General features: G+C 39.7%; 1 protein-coding gene across 1 annotated transcript in view; it reads right to left on the bottom strand.

The window, feature by feature from the left end:
• The window catches only part of LOC138795178 (collagen alpha-1(XIX) chain-like), a 151,562-nt gene that overhangs the window by 94,078 nt on the left and 43,988 nt on the right, over positions 1–13,496 (bottom strand). Inside the window, exons 14-16 of the mRNA XM_069974171.1 lie at positions 9,279–9,329; positions 7,042–7,086; positions 4,453–4,479 (exon numbers count right to left, since the gene is read on the bottom strand). Of these exons, the coding sequence (XP_069830272.1) occupies positions 4,453–4,479; positions 7,042–7,086; positions 9,279–9,329 (123 nt within the window). The remainder of the gene's footprint in view (positions 1–4,452; positions 4,480–7,041; positions 7,087–9,278; positions 9,330–13,496) is intronic.

The raw sequence follows: 13,496 nt of genomic DNA, 5'->3' as shown, positions 1-13,496 counted from the left end.
ATGTTGTATATTGAAATGGCATAAGTAGTATAGCTGTTTATATGAATTTAAAGCGACTCTGTACCCACAATCTGTCCCCCCCAAACTGCTTGTACCTTCAGATAGCTGCTTTTAATCCAAGATCTGTCCTGGGGTCCGTTCGGCAGGTAATGCAGTTATTGTCCTAAAAAACAACTTTTAAACTTGCAGCCCCATGCCCTACGGACGTGGCCTAGATTGTGCATGCATTAGGCTGGCACAACCTCTCTGCCCCTCCTCCCCGCCCTCCTCATCATTAGGAATGCTCCAGGCAGATTGTCTCCTATTCATCAGCTTTGTCAGCCTGGCACATGGGCTGGAATGTTAGGACATCTGTGCAAATGTTCAGACAGGAAAAAATGTTCCAGTGGCATTCCTAATGATGAAGAGAGTGGGGAGGAGGGAAGAAGGGTGGTGCAAAGTTAGGCCACAGATATTCAAAGCCCCAGCCGTTAGGCACGGGGCTGCAAGTTTAAAAGTTGTTTTTTAAGACAATAACTGCATCACCTGTCTAACGGACCGCAGGACAGATCTTGGATTAAAAGCAGCTATTCGAAGGTACAAGTGGTTTGGGAGGGACAGATTGTGGGTACAGAGTCGCTTTAAAGGGGTATTCCAGGAAAAATAATCCACAGGATAGGGAAAAAGTAGAAGATTGCTGTGTCAGGCCTGGCTTCTGTAATATGAATAGAGCCGCCGTTACAGCATATGACCCGCAGCTCTATTCATTCCTATGGAGCCAACGGAAAGAGCCGAGTACGCTGAAAGGGCACTGTATTTGGCTTTTATCCGTCAGCTCCATAGGAATGAATAGAGCTACTTGAGGCTCTATTCATATTATAGAAGTCGGGGCTCGATATGGAGATTGGGGGGGGGTTCAGAGGTCCGACCCCCCACAATCTCCTCCTTTCCCCCTATCCTATGGATCCTGCTGCCACTATATGGAGTATGCTTAGAGTCTGACCGTTAACCCTTTAGATTCTGCAATTAGTAAAACCACAGCTCCCTAAGTTCTTCATCAAGTAGCCATGACTACTGGGGCGAATAGACACAGAGTCATATTAACTATATCAGTGAAGCACTAACACCCTGCAGTATAGATATTTACTACAGTGTATTATATAAATAAAGCCAATACATGTGATTATTATTATTAGCCATTGTTTTTGGCATTCCATAATCCCTGCATTATATTCACCAACTAACAAAATGAGGATAAACAATGATATAAAGCAGACCTAGATACAGCTTTTGTGTAGTGCTTTAAATTATGCAAGCAGAGTACACATAAAGCAACAGTCACCATGTAAATAAGGCTGAAGAAGGATAGTACTCTATCTAGTTTAACCTCTTCTTATAGGAAAAAAATGGATGTATCTGGTCCAGTAGAGATTTCTAGAAGTGTTTTGGGGCTATTTACTGGATTGGATGATGCCTTACAGCATAGCTACCTGTATGTGGCACAAGGAATATTGTTCTTTTTAGAAAAGAGCTACTTTGCATACGGTTTCCCCCAAGCAGCGCTGCCCGTAAGGCTCCCTTCACTAGCTAGATTTCTGCAAGAAAACTGGTGGCCTTAAAACAATGTATATTCCAATGGTAAAAAATACAGTCTTTAAAATTTTTTTTTTTTTTTTTGCACCATGTCTAAACTATAAGCTAATTTAATGGCATACTTGACCTTCTACTCCCATAGCTTTTGATTAGTTTGGCGCAAAGGCTGTTAACTCTCTTGAAAATCCTATCTGTGCTGGTAAAGGTCACTTTCTTTATCAAAACATGCTGAATCATGAGTTTCCTGACCATCCAATTTTTGCTATATGTTTAATATCCATATTCATGAGTGTTTTTTCTGGTACTAGTTTATTTTCTATCGCGAAATACTGAAATAGAAACGTAGCTGAGGTGCATTTGCATTTTAAATCTTTACGCTGTATAATTTATATGTGCAGTAAATGTGCCCTACTAAAGTCACGTCAATCTCACAGTGTCCTCCTTAACTATAATACTATGGATTGGCAACAATCAAGGCCATGAATAGTCAGGAAGAAGGACCATCATGTCTCCTGTTAGGACAGACGATTATGTTAGCACAGCCAAAAATGGAACAAACATATATGAAGCTCCTAATTTTCACTTGTCTGAACACTGCACATGTGCAGTGTTCCGATAAGTAATGAGTAGGAGAAATCCTGCCCAGGGCCATTCCTAATGATGAAGAAGTCAGTGAAGAGGGACAAATGGGGCGTCGGAGGCCTAGGGCACAGACACTCTAGGCCACACCAATTTGAGACAGGGCTGCAAGCTTAAAAGTTGTTTTTTAGGGCAATAACTTCATCACCTGCCGAACGGACTACAGGACAGATGCTGAATTAAAAGCATGATACCGGCCGTTCTGTGACCCAGCTGAATCACAGAATGGACGGTGTCAGAGAAGATCATCCCGGCCGGTACTGCAGTACTTGCTGGATGATCATCATTTCTTCTGAATTCGGATGCGGGCGCACGCTCCATTGTGTGAACTGACAGGTTTACTGCAGCCGCTATTCAATGAATAGGGGCCTCAGAAAACTGACATGTCAGTTTTTTGCAGCGCCGCTAGCGATCCCAGCCGGAGCGTATACTATGAGGGAAGATTTATCAAACATGGTGTAAAGTGAAACTGGCTCAGTCGCCCCTAGCAACCAATCAGATTCCACCTTACATTTTCCAAAGAGTCTGTGAGGAATGAAAGGTGGAATCTGATTGGTTGCTAGGGGCAACTGGGCCTGTTTCACTTTACACCCCCATGTTTGATAAATCTCCCCATATGCGTATACATTCCGTCCGGGATTCCCTCAGCTACAGCACAATGTAGGTAAAGTATTAATGACTGTGTTGCAAATCAACAACAATGGCCGTGATTAATACCTTACTTACGTTGTGTGAACATAGCCCAATGCCGGAAGCGCCAAAACTTTTCAAACACTAATTCTAATTTTTGTATATTATGTTTATACACATCTCTTCAAGGGACAAAAAGACACATTTGAACTCTAGTTCTAATTTATTAGTTCTACAGTAGGTTACACATTCCTTCAAGGAACTAAATATACAAAAATTAGACTGAAAAAAATAAATAAATAAATAAATAAAATTTGTAAGTGAACCAGGCACCCTCCACTCTGCCAAGCACCTGATTAGACGCTTGAGTCTCCAACTAATTTCACTGGGGATCCTAACTAAAATCGAGCACTTAAATCTTAAAAAATGCTTGACTCAAGTAATAAGCACTCAAACATTTTACTGCTTGCTCAACACTATTAAAAAATATACAAAAAACACACATGACAAAACCTGTAATTGTAACCTTAAAGGAGAAGTCCGGCCAAAAGTATTTTTGATATGTTATTACTTAAGGAAAGTTAGACAAATTTCTAAGGTACATTAATTATGGGAAATGCACATTTACTGCTATTTCCCTTAATTTAGTAGATCATGGAGACTTCAATTTCTTAGAAATTCGGTGATGTCTCGAATCAGGTTGTAATTACAATGAAGTGTCAGGCAGGGGGCGCACTACATATAGAAGTCAATGAGAACCATTGACTTCTATATATAGTGCGCCCCCTGCTGGACGCTCTATGGATTCAATGGGTGTGTATGTAAAAATGTAATGTAATATACAGTATGTTTTTGATTGAACACATTTATGGAATATAGCTATCCCGCCGCTCGCCGCCGCGCCTCACACGATGGCTTTATATGCCCTCTCCACCACTCCCCCTCCTCCTCTCAGCTATCCCGCCGCCGACTCGCTGCCCGGCCACACTGACCCATTCACCGCCCGGCCGCCGCTCTCTGCTTACATGCATGCCGGCGACATCGGGAAGCATCAGGAGCGCCATGCTCCCTGCGGGGTGGGGGAGGGCTGACACTCCCGATGCTTCCCGGAGTCCCTGGCATACATGTAAGCAGAGAGAGGCCGCCGGGCGATGAGTGCGTCAGTGTGGCAGGGCAACGAGTTCAGCAGGGGGTGCACTATATATAGAAGTCAATGGTACTCATTGACTTCTATATGTAGTGTGCCCCCTGCTGGACACTCCATTGTAATTACACCCTGAATCGTGACATCACCGAATTTCTGAGAAATTGAAGTCTCCATGATCTACTAAATTAGGGGAAATAGCAGTAAATGTGCATTTCCCATAATTAATGTACATTAGAAATTTGTCTAACTTTCCATAAGAAATAACATATCAAAAAATACTTTTGGCCGGACTTCTCCTTTAATCTGCAGACAGACAATAAAATGCTGTTGGTAATCCAACATTTAAATATATTAGCTTCTAAATAATCCATACTGTATGTATAGTTGGAGTACAACAATTACACATTTTCCTATATTTTTACCCTTAGCCATCTAATCCCAAATTCTATGTTGAATTTACATACCATTGGGCCTTGTTCACCTTTTGGTCCCTAAAATAAAAATAAAATGCACTTGTAAATAAAGAAACACATTTTACATCTATTCATTATCTATTCTTCATTTCGCTTCACTCTTAATGCTTCCCATGGTCTATATTTCTATTATGGTCACATGCAGAAGATTTGGTGCCTTGACTTTAAAGGGTAGTCCAGGGCTGGACCACATGGAAGGAACAATTACATAGTTAATAAGGTTGAAAAAAGCAAGAGTCTATCAAGGTCTTTTGCCCAGTTCCCCATCTCCCATTGAAGCCCCGTGTCGGACTGGCACACCAGAGGACTGAAGGATCCTCCAGTGGGCCCCCAGCTTTATAACATGCAAACTATAACCTATAAATTGGCATATTGTTTCTCACTGGTTATTTATTGGTGAGCCCCTAGGATCATTTCCTCTGGTGGGTCCCAGATACCCCAGTCCGACACCGTTGAAGTAAATAGGAGCAGGGTTTCAGACACTTACTGCGTTTTTTGCCAGAGGAATCAGCACTGTTTGCCATGCCAACATGCCTTAAGTGTGCTATTTTACAGCCATCTGTATGGTATACTACCAATAATTTTGGCCACATTTAGATATTTTGTAAAACACACAAAAAAAAATTAGGGACAAAAATTCAACAACGTGTATCTGAGAAAGGGAAGTAGAATCCTAATACATCGCCTCTGTAACATCTGTGGCTGAATTTGTAATGTTTCGCCAACCTGTCTTTCAATGCACAAGTGCTCTGCATGATTTATGTAGGACTGTGAGAAGGCAACGGCAGCAGTGACAATCAGGATGGGGAAAAAATAGGAATCTTTGAAATTGTTCATTTAAATGTCTGTAGGAGAATGTACTCTGATCTTAACATTAATTTTCTACACAGTAGGAGAAATTACTTATGGGGCACAAAATGGCATATCATAAAATAAAATATAGTAATTAAAAATGTCTGTGGAGGGAATTCTACTACCCATAATGCCGGAGAAAGCTTTTAGCACCTGTCCTGTGAAGGACAAGGGGATGCATTAACCATGACTAGCATGTGGTTTGCTGTATGTCCTAGATATGTTTTAGCTAAAGAGTCTCATTTTCACTTGTTTTAAAGGAAGATTTAAATAAAACAATTACATTGTGTCAAACAAATATAAATTTTTTGGTTGTTTCAGAAGCTGAAAAATATATATTTTTTTACTGTCAGCCTGTCTTTCGCTTCTATGATATTCTTTTTTGGTAATGATATTTATGTTCGAACACAGTATAACTACGGACGTTGCTCAGCAACAGCCATTGTTATACTGGCGGAACACAAGCCGGTGTTTCAATGTTCCTGCAGCCTTCAGAGCTCTGACAGCTGCAGGAACAATAAACTTTCAGCCCGTGCCAAACAGGAGTATCTGTGCCCTAACTTTGCACCACCCCTCCGTCCCTCCTCCCCACCCTCTTCATCATTAGCAATGCTCCAGGCAGATTGTCTCCTATTCATCAGCTGTGTGAATACTGAACATGGGCTGGATTGTTAACCACCTGTGCAGTGTTCAGCATGGAGAAAATGTTCCAGTGGCATTCCTATTGATGAAGAGGGTGGGGAGGAGGGATGGAGGGGTGGTGCAAAGTTAGGGCACAGATACTCCCGTTTGGCACGGACTACAAGTTTAAAAGTTGTTTTTTAGGACAATAACTGCATCTCCTGCTAAACGGACCCAAGGACAGATCTTGGATTAAAAGCAGCTATCCGGAGGTACAAGTGGTTTTGTAGGGGGGGGCAGATTGTGGGTACAGAGACGGACTGTTATTGTCTGAAAAGAAGTCAGACATGTTGGAAATTTTGGACGAAAGATCATTTGTGAGTCTGACTTTTTTAGAACAAATAATTTTTCCCATAAATATTAGGTTGGGTTCACACTATGTCTTTGCACTCTGTGTTTTTTTTTTTTTAATCTGATCTTTTAAAAAAAAACGGATGGAAAAAAGATGCATTTGCATTGTGCAGGGACTGTTTGAACATCTGTAATGGCCAATACAGTGGTTCCCTAACATATGATTAATTGGTTCTGGGGCGACCATTGTATGTAGAGTTCATACTCTGTGGAAGACTGGTTATTAGTTCTAAAGTCCCCAAACATAATGAATGAAAAAAATAAATAGATAAACTATTTCCCTACTTTATTTATAAAGAACAACTAGAAACTGGTTAATCACTTTATAGAAGGATGAAGAAATGGGTGGGCAGGGTCACATGACTGATCCAAAATATGCTCATTATTTTCCATGCGGTAACACATTAAGAGAAAGCAAGACAGTGATACCATGGATGGTGGTTCTTTTAATGCTAATGGGACCCGAAAATGTGGAAAAAAGAATGGCCCGATGCAACCAAAGTAATATTGTATGGTTATGAAAGAAAGATCTATAATGTGTGTAAGTAGTTAATACAGCATGTCATGTTATATAGTTACCTGCGAACATTGTTTTTACGGAATCAGTAATAAGATGTTCATTAAACAAAGTTCATATTTACTTGTTTTTTCATAGAAATAGATAAAAATTGCAAATGAGTTTAGGTTAAACACTACCGGAGGGCCAGGTTGTCCAGATGTGACAGCGGCAGAGGCAGTGCCCTAGAAAAAGGGAAATTGAAATTTACATTGCATTAAAAACAGTTAAAGGGGTTTTCCCTTTACAGGGCAGCAGGAGGTGGTATGAAAATAAGAAACATGTTGATCATTCCTGTCCTGGTCCTTTGAAGTGTTTGGTCTCAAAAGATAAAACAAGGTTATTTGAAGGTTTTATGTAGAAGACATGTTCAGTGTCAACCCCCTTCCTGTTCTAAATGAGCATTTCAGTGTGTTTCCCGCCCTAGAATAGAGGTAGGAAAGGATTGGAACTGAATCCAATTAAGTCCAATAAATTCTTCACTAGGACCCTAAGGCTATGTTCACACTATGTAAAAACAACGGCTGTTTTTTACAACAACCGCCATTGTTGTGCAAACAATGGCTATGTTCACACAACATTTTTTCAGCTCTGTTTAAAATTACGTCCGTTATTTTTAGTCTAAAATAACGGACATCATTAAGCAGCCTGGAATCTCATTAGTGCAATGACTGGTGTTTGCACATTATTCTAGTTTGGGTTACTAATTGCTCTTTGGATGCGGCTTAATTGAAAAGTCCATTGAATTTAATAGTAAAAACAGAGAAAGACTGTGTGTGAATAACTAATAAAAAATGTCTACTGTTTGCAAAAGAGGTCCGAAAATAATTGTGCAAAAGAAGAGCCCGTGGAGCCTCATCAAAGAGTCTCAAAACACAGGACTAGCCAGATATCCATCCAAGAAAGACCCAGACAAGGGGTGGCTCCTGTAAGGAAACCACCAAAACCACCATATTAACCCCTTCAGGACCAGGCTAATTTTCGTTTTTGCGTTTTAATTTTTTCCTCCTTGTGCTTAAAAGGCCATGGCACTTGCATTTTTACACCTACAGACCAGCATGAGCCCTTATTTTTTGCATCACTAATTGTACTTTGCAATGACAGGCTGAACTTTTGCATAAAATATGCTGCGAAACCAGAAAAAAATTATATGCGCAGTGGATGGAGACCTAGCCTTGGTTTATCCCTTGTCATTACATTGACTTATAGGGCCACTTAATATGGTGGTTTCCTTACAGGAGCCACCCCTCGGCTGTGTCCTTCCCGGAGGGATATCTGTCTAGTCCTGTGTTTTGAGATTCTTTTATGAGGCTCCACGGGCTCTTCTTTTGCATATTCATGTTTCCCAGGGGGCAATGCACCTAGGACTTCACTGCATTGAGCGCTTTCACTAGCAGCCGGCAGTGTTGTCGTTTGGCTGGTCTCCCTGAGATCAGCGATCTGTTTCTCTTATCTAAAAAGAATTGTCATGTTCATTATTTTGCTGTCCACGGCAAAAATGTCCGTTATTCAATACATTGTGTGCATTGGACGTCTGTCTTCCCATTGACTTCAATGCATTGCCATTGCGGTCAGTTAAATTGCGGCAAATACGGACGCTATTTTAAATTGCAAAAACCGACGCCTTTTCTCCATTTTTGAAGTTGTGTGAACATGGCCAACGGGTGTTAGCCTATTGTTGCAATTTATGAACTATATATATTATGAAGTATATTAATTTAAAGAGCAAAGTGTCTGTTCTGAATGTGTTATCATGTGCCATGTTGTACGTTGGTGTAGATAGATGGGAATTACTTTTTGGGAAGCTCCTTTTAGAAAGAGTAGGATTGATTTTTAAAGAATGGGAAAGCATTAGAGATGAGCAAACCGGGTTCGGGTTCGAGTCCATCCAAACCCGACCGATCGGTATTTGATTAGCGGGGCTGCTGAACTTGGATAAAGCTCTGAGGTTATCTGGAAAACATGGATACAGCCAATGACTATATCCATGATTTCCACATAGCCTTAGGGCTTTATCCAACTTCAGCAGCCACCGCTAATCAAATGCCGAACTTACGGGTTCGGACGGACTCGAGCATGCTCCAGGTTCACTCATCTCTCGAAAGCATCATGATTTGGCAGATGACTATATTTTTTTGCACTGAAATGTATAATTTTTTAATGTTAATAAATTTTTCATGTTTTTAAAATCATTTTTAGAAAAGTTGATGAGAGAGGCTCAGTAGCTTTACACATAGGTAGGAACACAACCGTGAACTAGCTTTCTTTCATCATACATTACATGTACTATTTCATATACGACATCTGTATGCAGCTTAGATTTTAGGAAGAGAAATTAATTTTCTGCCATCAAAATGGAGCCACTGTTATAAAATACCTTGAACATGTAAAGGCTGCTCATCCCATTTCCTTCAGTGACTGGAGCGCCCTTAAAAGAAAAAAAAAAATGTTCTCAATACATCAGATAACAAGGATTTTTACATTTTCATATTTGCATTGAGATGACTCAGGCAATGCTACAAAAAAATTGTTTAGTTGGAAGACAGTTATAAAAATATTACAGTCCTATTTATTTTAGGGGGACCCACATAGGGCACAAAGGTTCAGGTGAAGCTCAATATTACCTAATCATGAATTGAAATCCACATACAGCGCTGCATAACTACAGTAAGTAAATAGAGCACAAGTATTTTTGTTTCTCAAATTTATAGCAGAATTTAAAATTCTGCTGGTTGATTTTAAAATTCTGCTGGTTGATTTTAAAATTCTGCTGGTTGATTTTAAAATTCTGCTGGTTGATTTGTCAGCATTGTGTTATCAGATGGATATTCACTTGGTTCACTAACATATGGAAGACCAGGGATGGGGAACCTTCGTCCCTCCAGCTGTTGCAAAACTTCAATTGCCATCATGCCCGGACAGCCAAAGCTTTTGCTTTAGCTTTGGCTGTCCGGGCATGATGGGAATTGTAGTTTTGCAACAGCTGGAGGGACGAAGGTTCCCCATCCTGCAGTAGACTATTTCTTCTTCATATGGACTGTTCTCTATTGATTTTTTTATTTCTTCTGTAATCTTTTAGACCACTTGTCATATATATAGTTTTCCCTGTTTTGACACTGTGTGGTTTACTTTTGTTTAAAGTGCATCGCCTCATTTGGATGTCATTGAATAATGGCCATAATTGACTATGAACGTCCAAATAATGAACACGCTCATTATTCACGACTGGCTTCTACAAAATACTGGATTTTTTTTACAAACTGTTTTATTATCACTCAAAATTACGGTCACGTTATCCAGAGAAAATCTTTTCCTTTAAAAACAACTGGTTTAAGAAAGTTATATAGATTTGTAATTTACTTCGATTTAAAAATCTTAAGTCTTCTCCCATACTTATCAGCTGCTATATGTTCTGCAGGAAGTAACATATTCTCTCCAGTCTGACACCGTGCTCTCTGCTGCCACCACTGTATATTTCAGGAACTGTCCAGAGCAGCAGCAAATCCCCAAAGAAAACCTCTCCTGCTCTGGACAGTTCCTGTCATGGACAGAGGTGGCAGCAGAGAGCACTGGGTCACACTAAAAGAATACATCACTTCCTGCTGGACATACAGCAGCTGGTAAGTACTGTAATACTTGGGATTTTTTTTTATAGAAATAAATTTTAAATCTATATAACTTTCTGAAACCAGTTGATTTGAAAGAAAAGGGAGCTTTTATTTTACAGTATGTGAACCTAGCCTAAAAGTACTTTCAGGGGTGCATAATATTTTTGACAATGTCATCCCACCTTTCTTTTTCCTTTTTATGAATGGCACTGGAGAGTAAAGGCACACACAGAATTATAGTATATTCTATCTCTGATTCCACATGGGAAATCATGAAAAGCTTTCGTCCCTAGGCTACTCATATGGAATTTTCTCATCATGCTAATATTCGTCTTGTCACATAATCTTCATTTTATCTCTAATGCAGTCATGTATTATTAATGATGGCGGTAATTAGAATCACCCATAGACCATGATATACAATAAAAGTAGTAACGTTTATAGCATAAAGCTCTTTTATTCAGAGGTTAATGGGGGGGTTCGGCTCGCTGACATGTATAAAATTACTCTTGGGTGGGCTTCCCTAAGAGATCCATATAGAATTGATTTTATTATAGGATCTTATTTGGCAGTGAGATTCTTGGGTTTGATACATGCGGTCTTAAGAAATTCCATGCAAATATGTTTTTTTTTTAATTTTTTTTATTCTTAAATTATTGGATTTTTTTTTTTTAAAGTGAATGCAGAATAAATTTTTCATCTGCATGTACATAGCATTAGGTTTCAACTTAGCATTTCAATTTCAGGCTAAACATATAAACTTCACCATGCTTTGATTAATTGCTTTACTTGCAGACCTTTTTTTTTTTTTTTTGCAGATTTTGCATTTCTGTCTCTTTTGACACCATTCTTTTATGCATGTCACGTAAGTCTCTGGATGGTTAATTTCTCTTTTAGGTACTGGAGAGCTGCCATGGCCAATCCTGAGCAAGCGACAGATTTTGATTTACTCTTCTATAGATACATGAACAAATTGGCTTTGGATAAAAAATGCATCCAACTGTTCAGTGCTTTAAGCATAAAAATGAATATTCTGTAAACCTGACTCCAAAGATGGATTCTCCGCATCTAAGGCTGAAGATGGATTTAGAAAGTAAATTGTTTGTAAGAATATGTCAGTATGCCTTACTCCACATAACATGTATAAGCCTGGCGGCTGGCAGATCTTCCACAATTGAGCCATTTTTCTAACTTTTATCTATAGTCAACAAAGCACCTAGACATTATTAGTCTTCTGACTGCATTCCCTTTTGTTACGGCTTTAATAGAAGAAAGAAAGTCGACATAAATACACCAAAGGCTATTTTTTTTTCTTCTATGTCATCGCTGAATTTCTCACATTTCAGTTTGCATAAAATGAGAATTTGTATATAGTTCATCCACAATATTGCTATATATATAACAAGTGTGAAAAGCTACGCATGCCGCGCACGCCGTTACAAGTGACAGGTGTCAGGATGAATATACGGCCCGTCGTCATTAACAAGGGTAGTGACCACTTTATATTCTAAAGAGCTCAGATCTCATAATCTCACTTTAATTAGTTACTTAGAAACCGACCAAATAAAACAGTTTATGGCTAGTAACAATGCCAATAGCGCTATTCATTTTCTACAGAAAACAAGGTCTATATGATTGATCTCATCTTTAGAGGATGCCTCAAGCAGACAATGCAGTCGAATCAATACACCGGTGATGGCAATACGTAACCCTGAAGGCTACCATATGCTCCTGGTGGTTCATGAACAAAGTTCATATGACATTACAATATGCATTATAAAGGTTAGATCTTCTTCTAGTGCTTATATATTATGCAGCAAAAAGAGATAAGGTATATTATGCAGAAAATAAAGAAGCAAATAAAGTATAACGAATGTAAGACCCAAACAGGGCTAAATAATCTAGGCAATCACTATAGATGTCTTCTGGACCACTGGATAAAATTTTAACCTGCGGATAGCTCCCTAGTGGGACCAGGGATTCTCATGCTGTTAGTTGTGCCAAGTAAGCTTTTTGGAGCACTGGGGGAGTAACTACTGCCCCTCCGGGCACCGATCCCGTAGTGATTCGCCCCTTATGTTTATTAATGGGGGAAGGTGGCTGGGGGTGGATAGGGGCCACATTAGCTACGCCCTCAGTGCTCCTAACAGCTTACCGAGCACAGCTAACAGCATGGGAACAGCGCTAAGGATAAAAGTTAGAGACATACTGTCATCCTCAGCTCTTCGTGTCCACTAAGGAGCTATCAACAAGTTAGATTGGTCTAACCTGCCGATTATTCCCCTTTAAAGCTAATGTACCATCAGGTACATTCAGTTTAATTTTTACCCATGGATAGAACAGTGCTGGCGTGGAGAAGTTGGTGCAACAGTCCTTTTTTTGAACCGCGGCCTGGTTCCCACGTACGGTTCCATTGTATTCACGTGCACTGGCTGGGGCTGAAGCACTGGTGGCAGGTCGAAACCCACTGGGGGCGTGCCAGCCTGTTTACAGTGCTTCACCCTCAGCCAGTGCCTGTGAATAGAACTGCATCGTACATGATAACCGGGCCGCGGTTCAAAAAAATAGGATCGCGGCATTGGCACTGTTCTATCTATGGGGAAAACCCTAAAGCACAGAAACAGGTCAGAGTTTGAAAACTTGAATCTCTGTTGCCAGTGCATCTAAACCACATAAAAAACAACATATGGCCATATGATTTTTGGAATGGCCTTTTTTCCCTTTTATTTAAATACAATCAGGTCCCCTCCTCCGAGCATGCCGTATTTAATTAGTGGTGGCTGCTGGATGTTAATCTCAGAACCATTTCAATTTTAAAAAAATTATAAATTTATAATTTTTTATGTTTTTTTATTTTTTTTTATGAGGTTTACAGTGAAAAACAGAAGAAAATGGTAGATGTAATATTATTTACTTTAGCAGCTTATTCATTTAGCACAAAGTGTTATTTTCCTGTTGCACTTTAAGAGCCCTATCTAGTAAAGCAA

This window comes from Dendropsophus ebraccatus, chromosome 6 (genome assembly GCF_027789765.1).
Source record: "Dendropsophus ebraccatus isolate aDenEbr1 chromosome 6, aDenEbr1.pat, whole genome shotgun sequence".
Taxonomy (NCBI): domain Eukaryota; kingdom Metazoa; phylum Chordata; class Amphibia; order Anura; family Hylidae; genus Dendropsophus; species Dendropsophus ebraccatus.
Note: the sequence above shows the minus strand (reverse complement) of the source record. Positions and strands in the feature narration are given on the sequence as shown.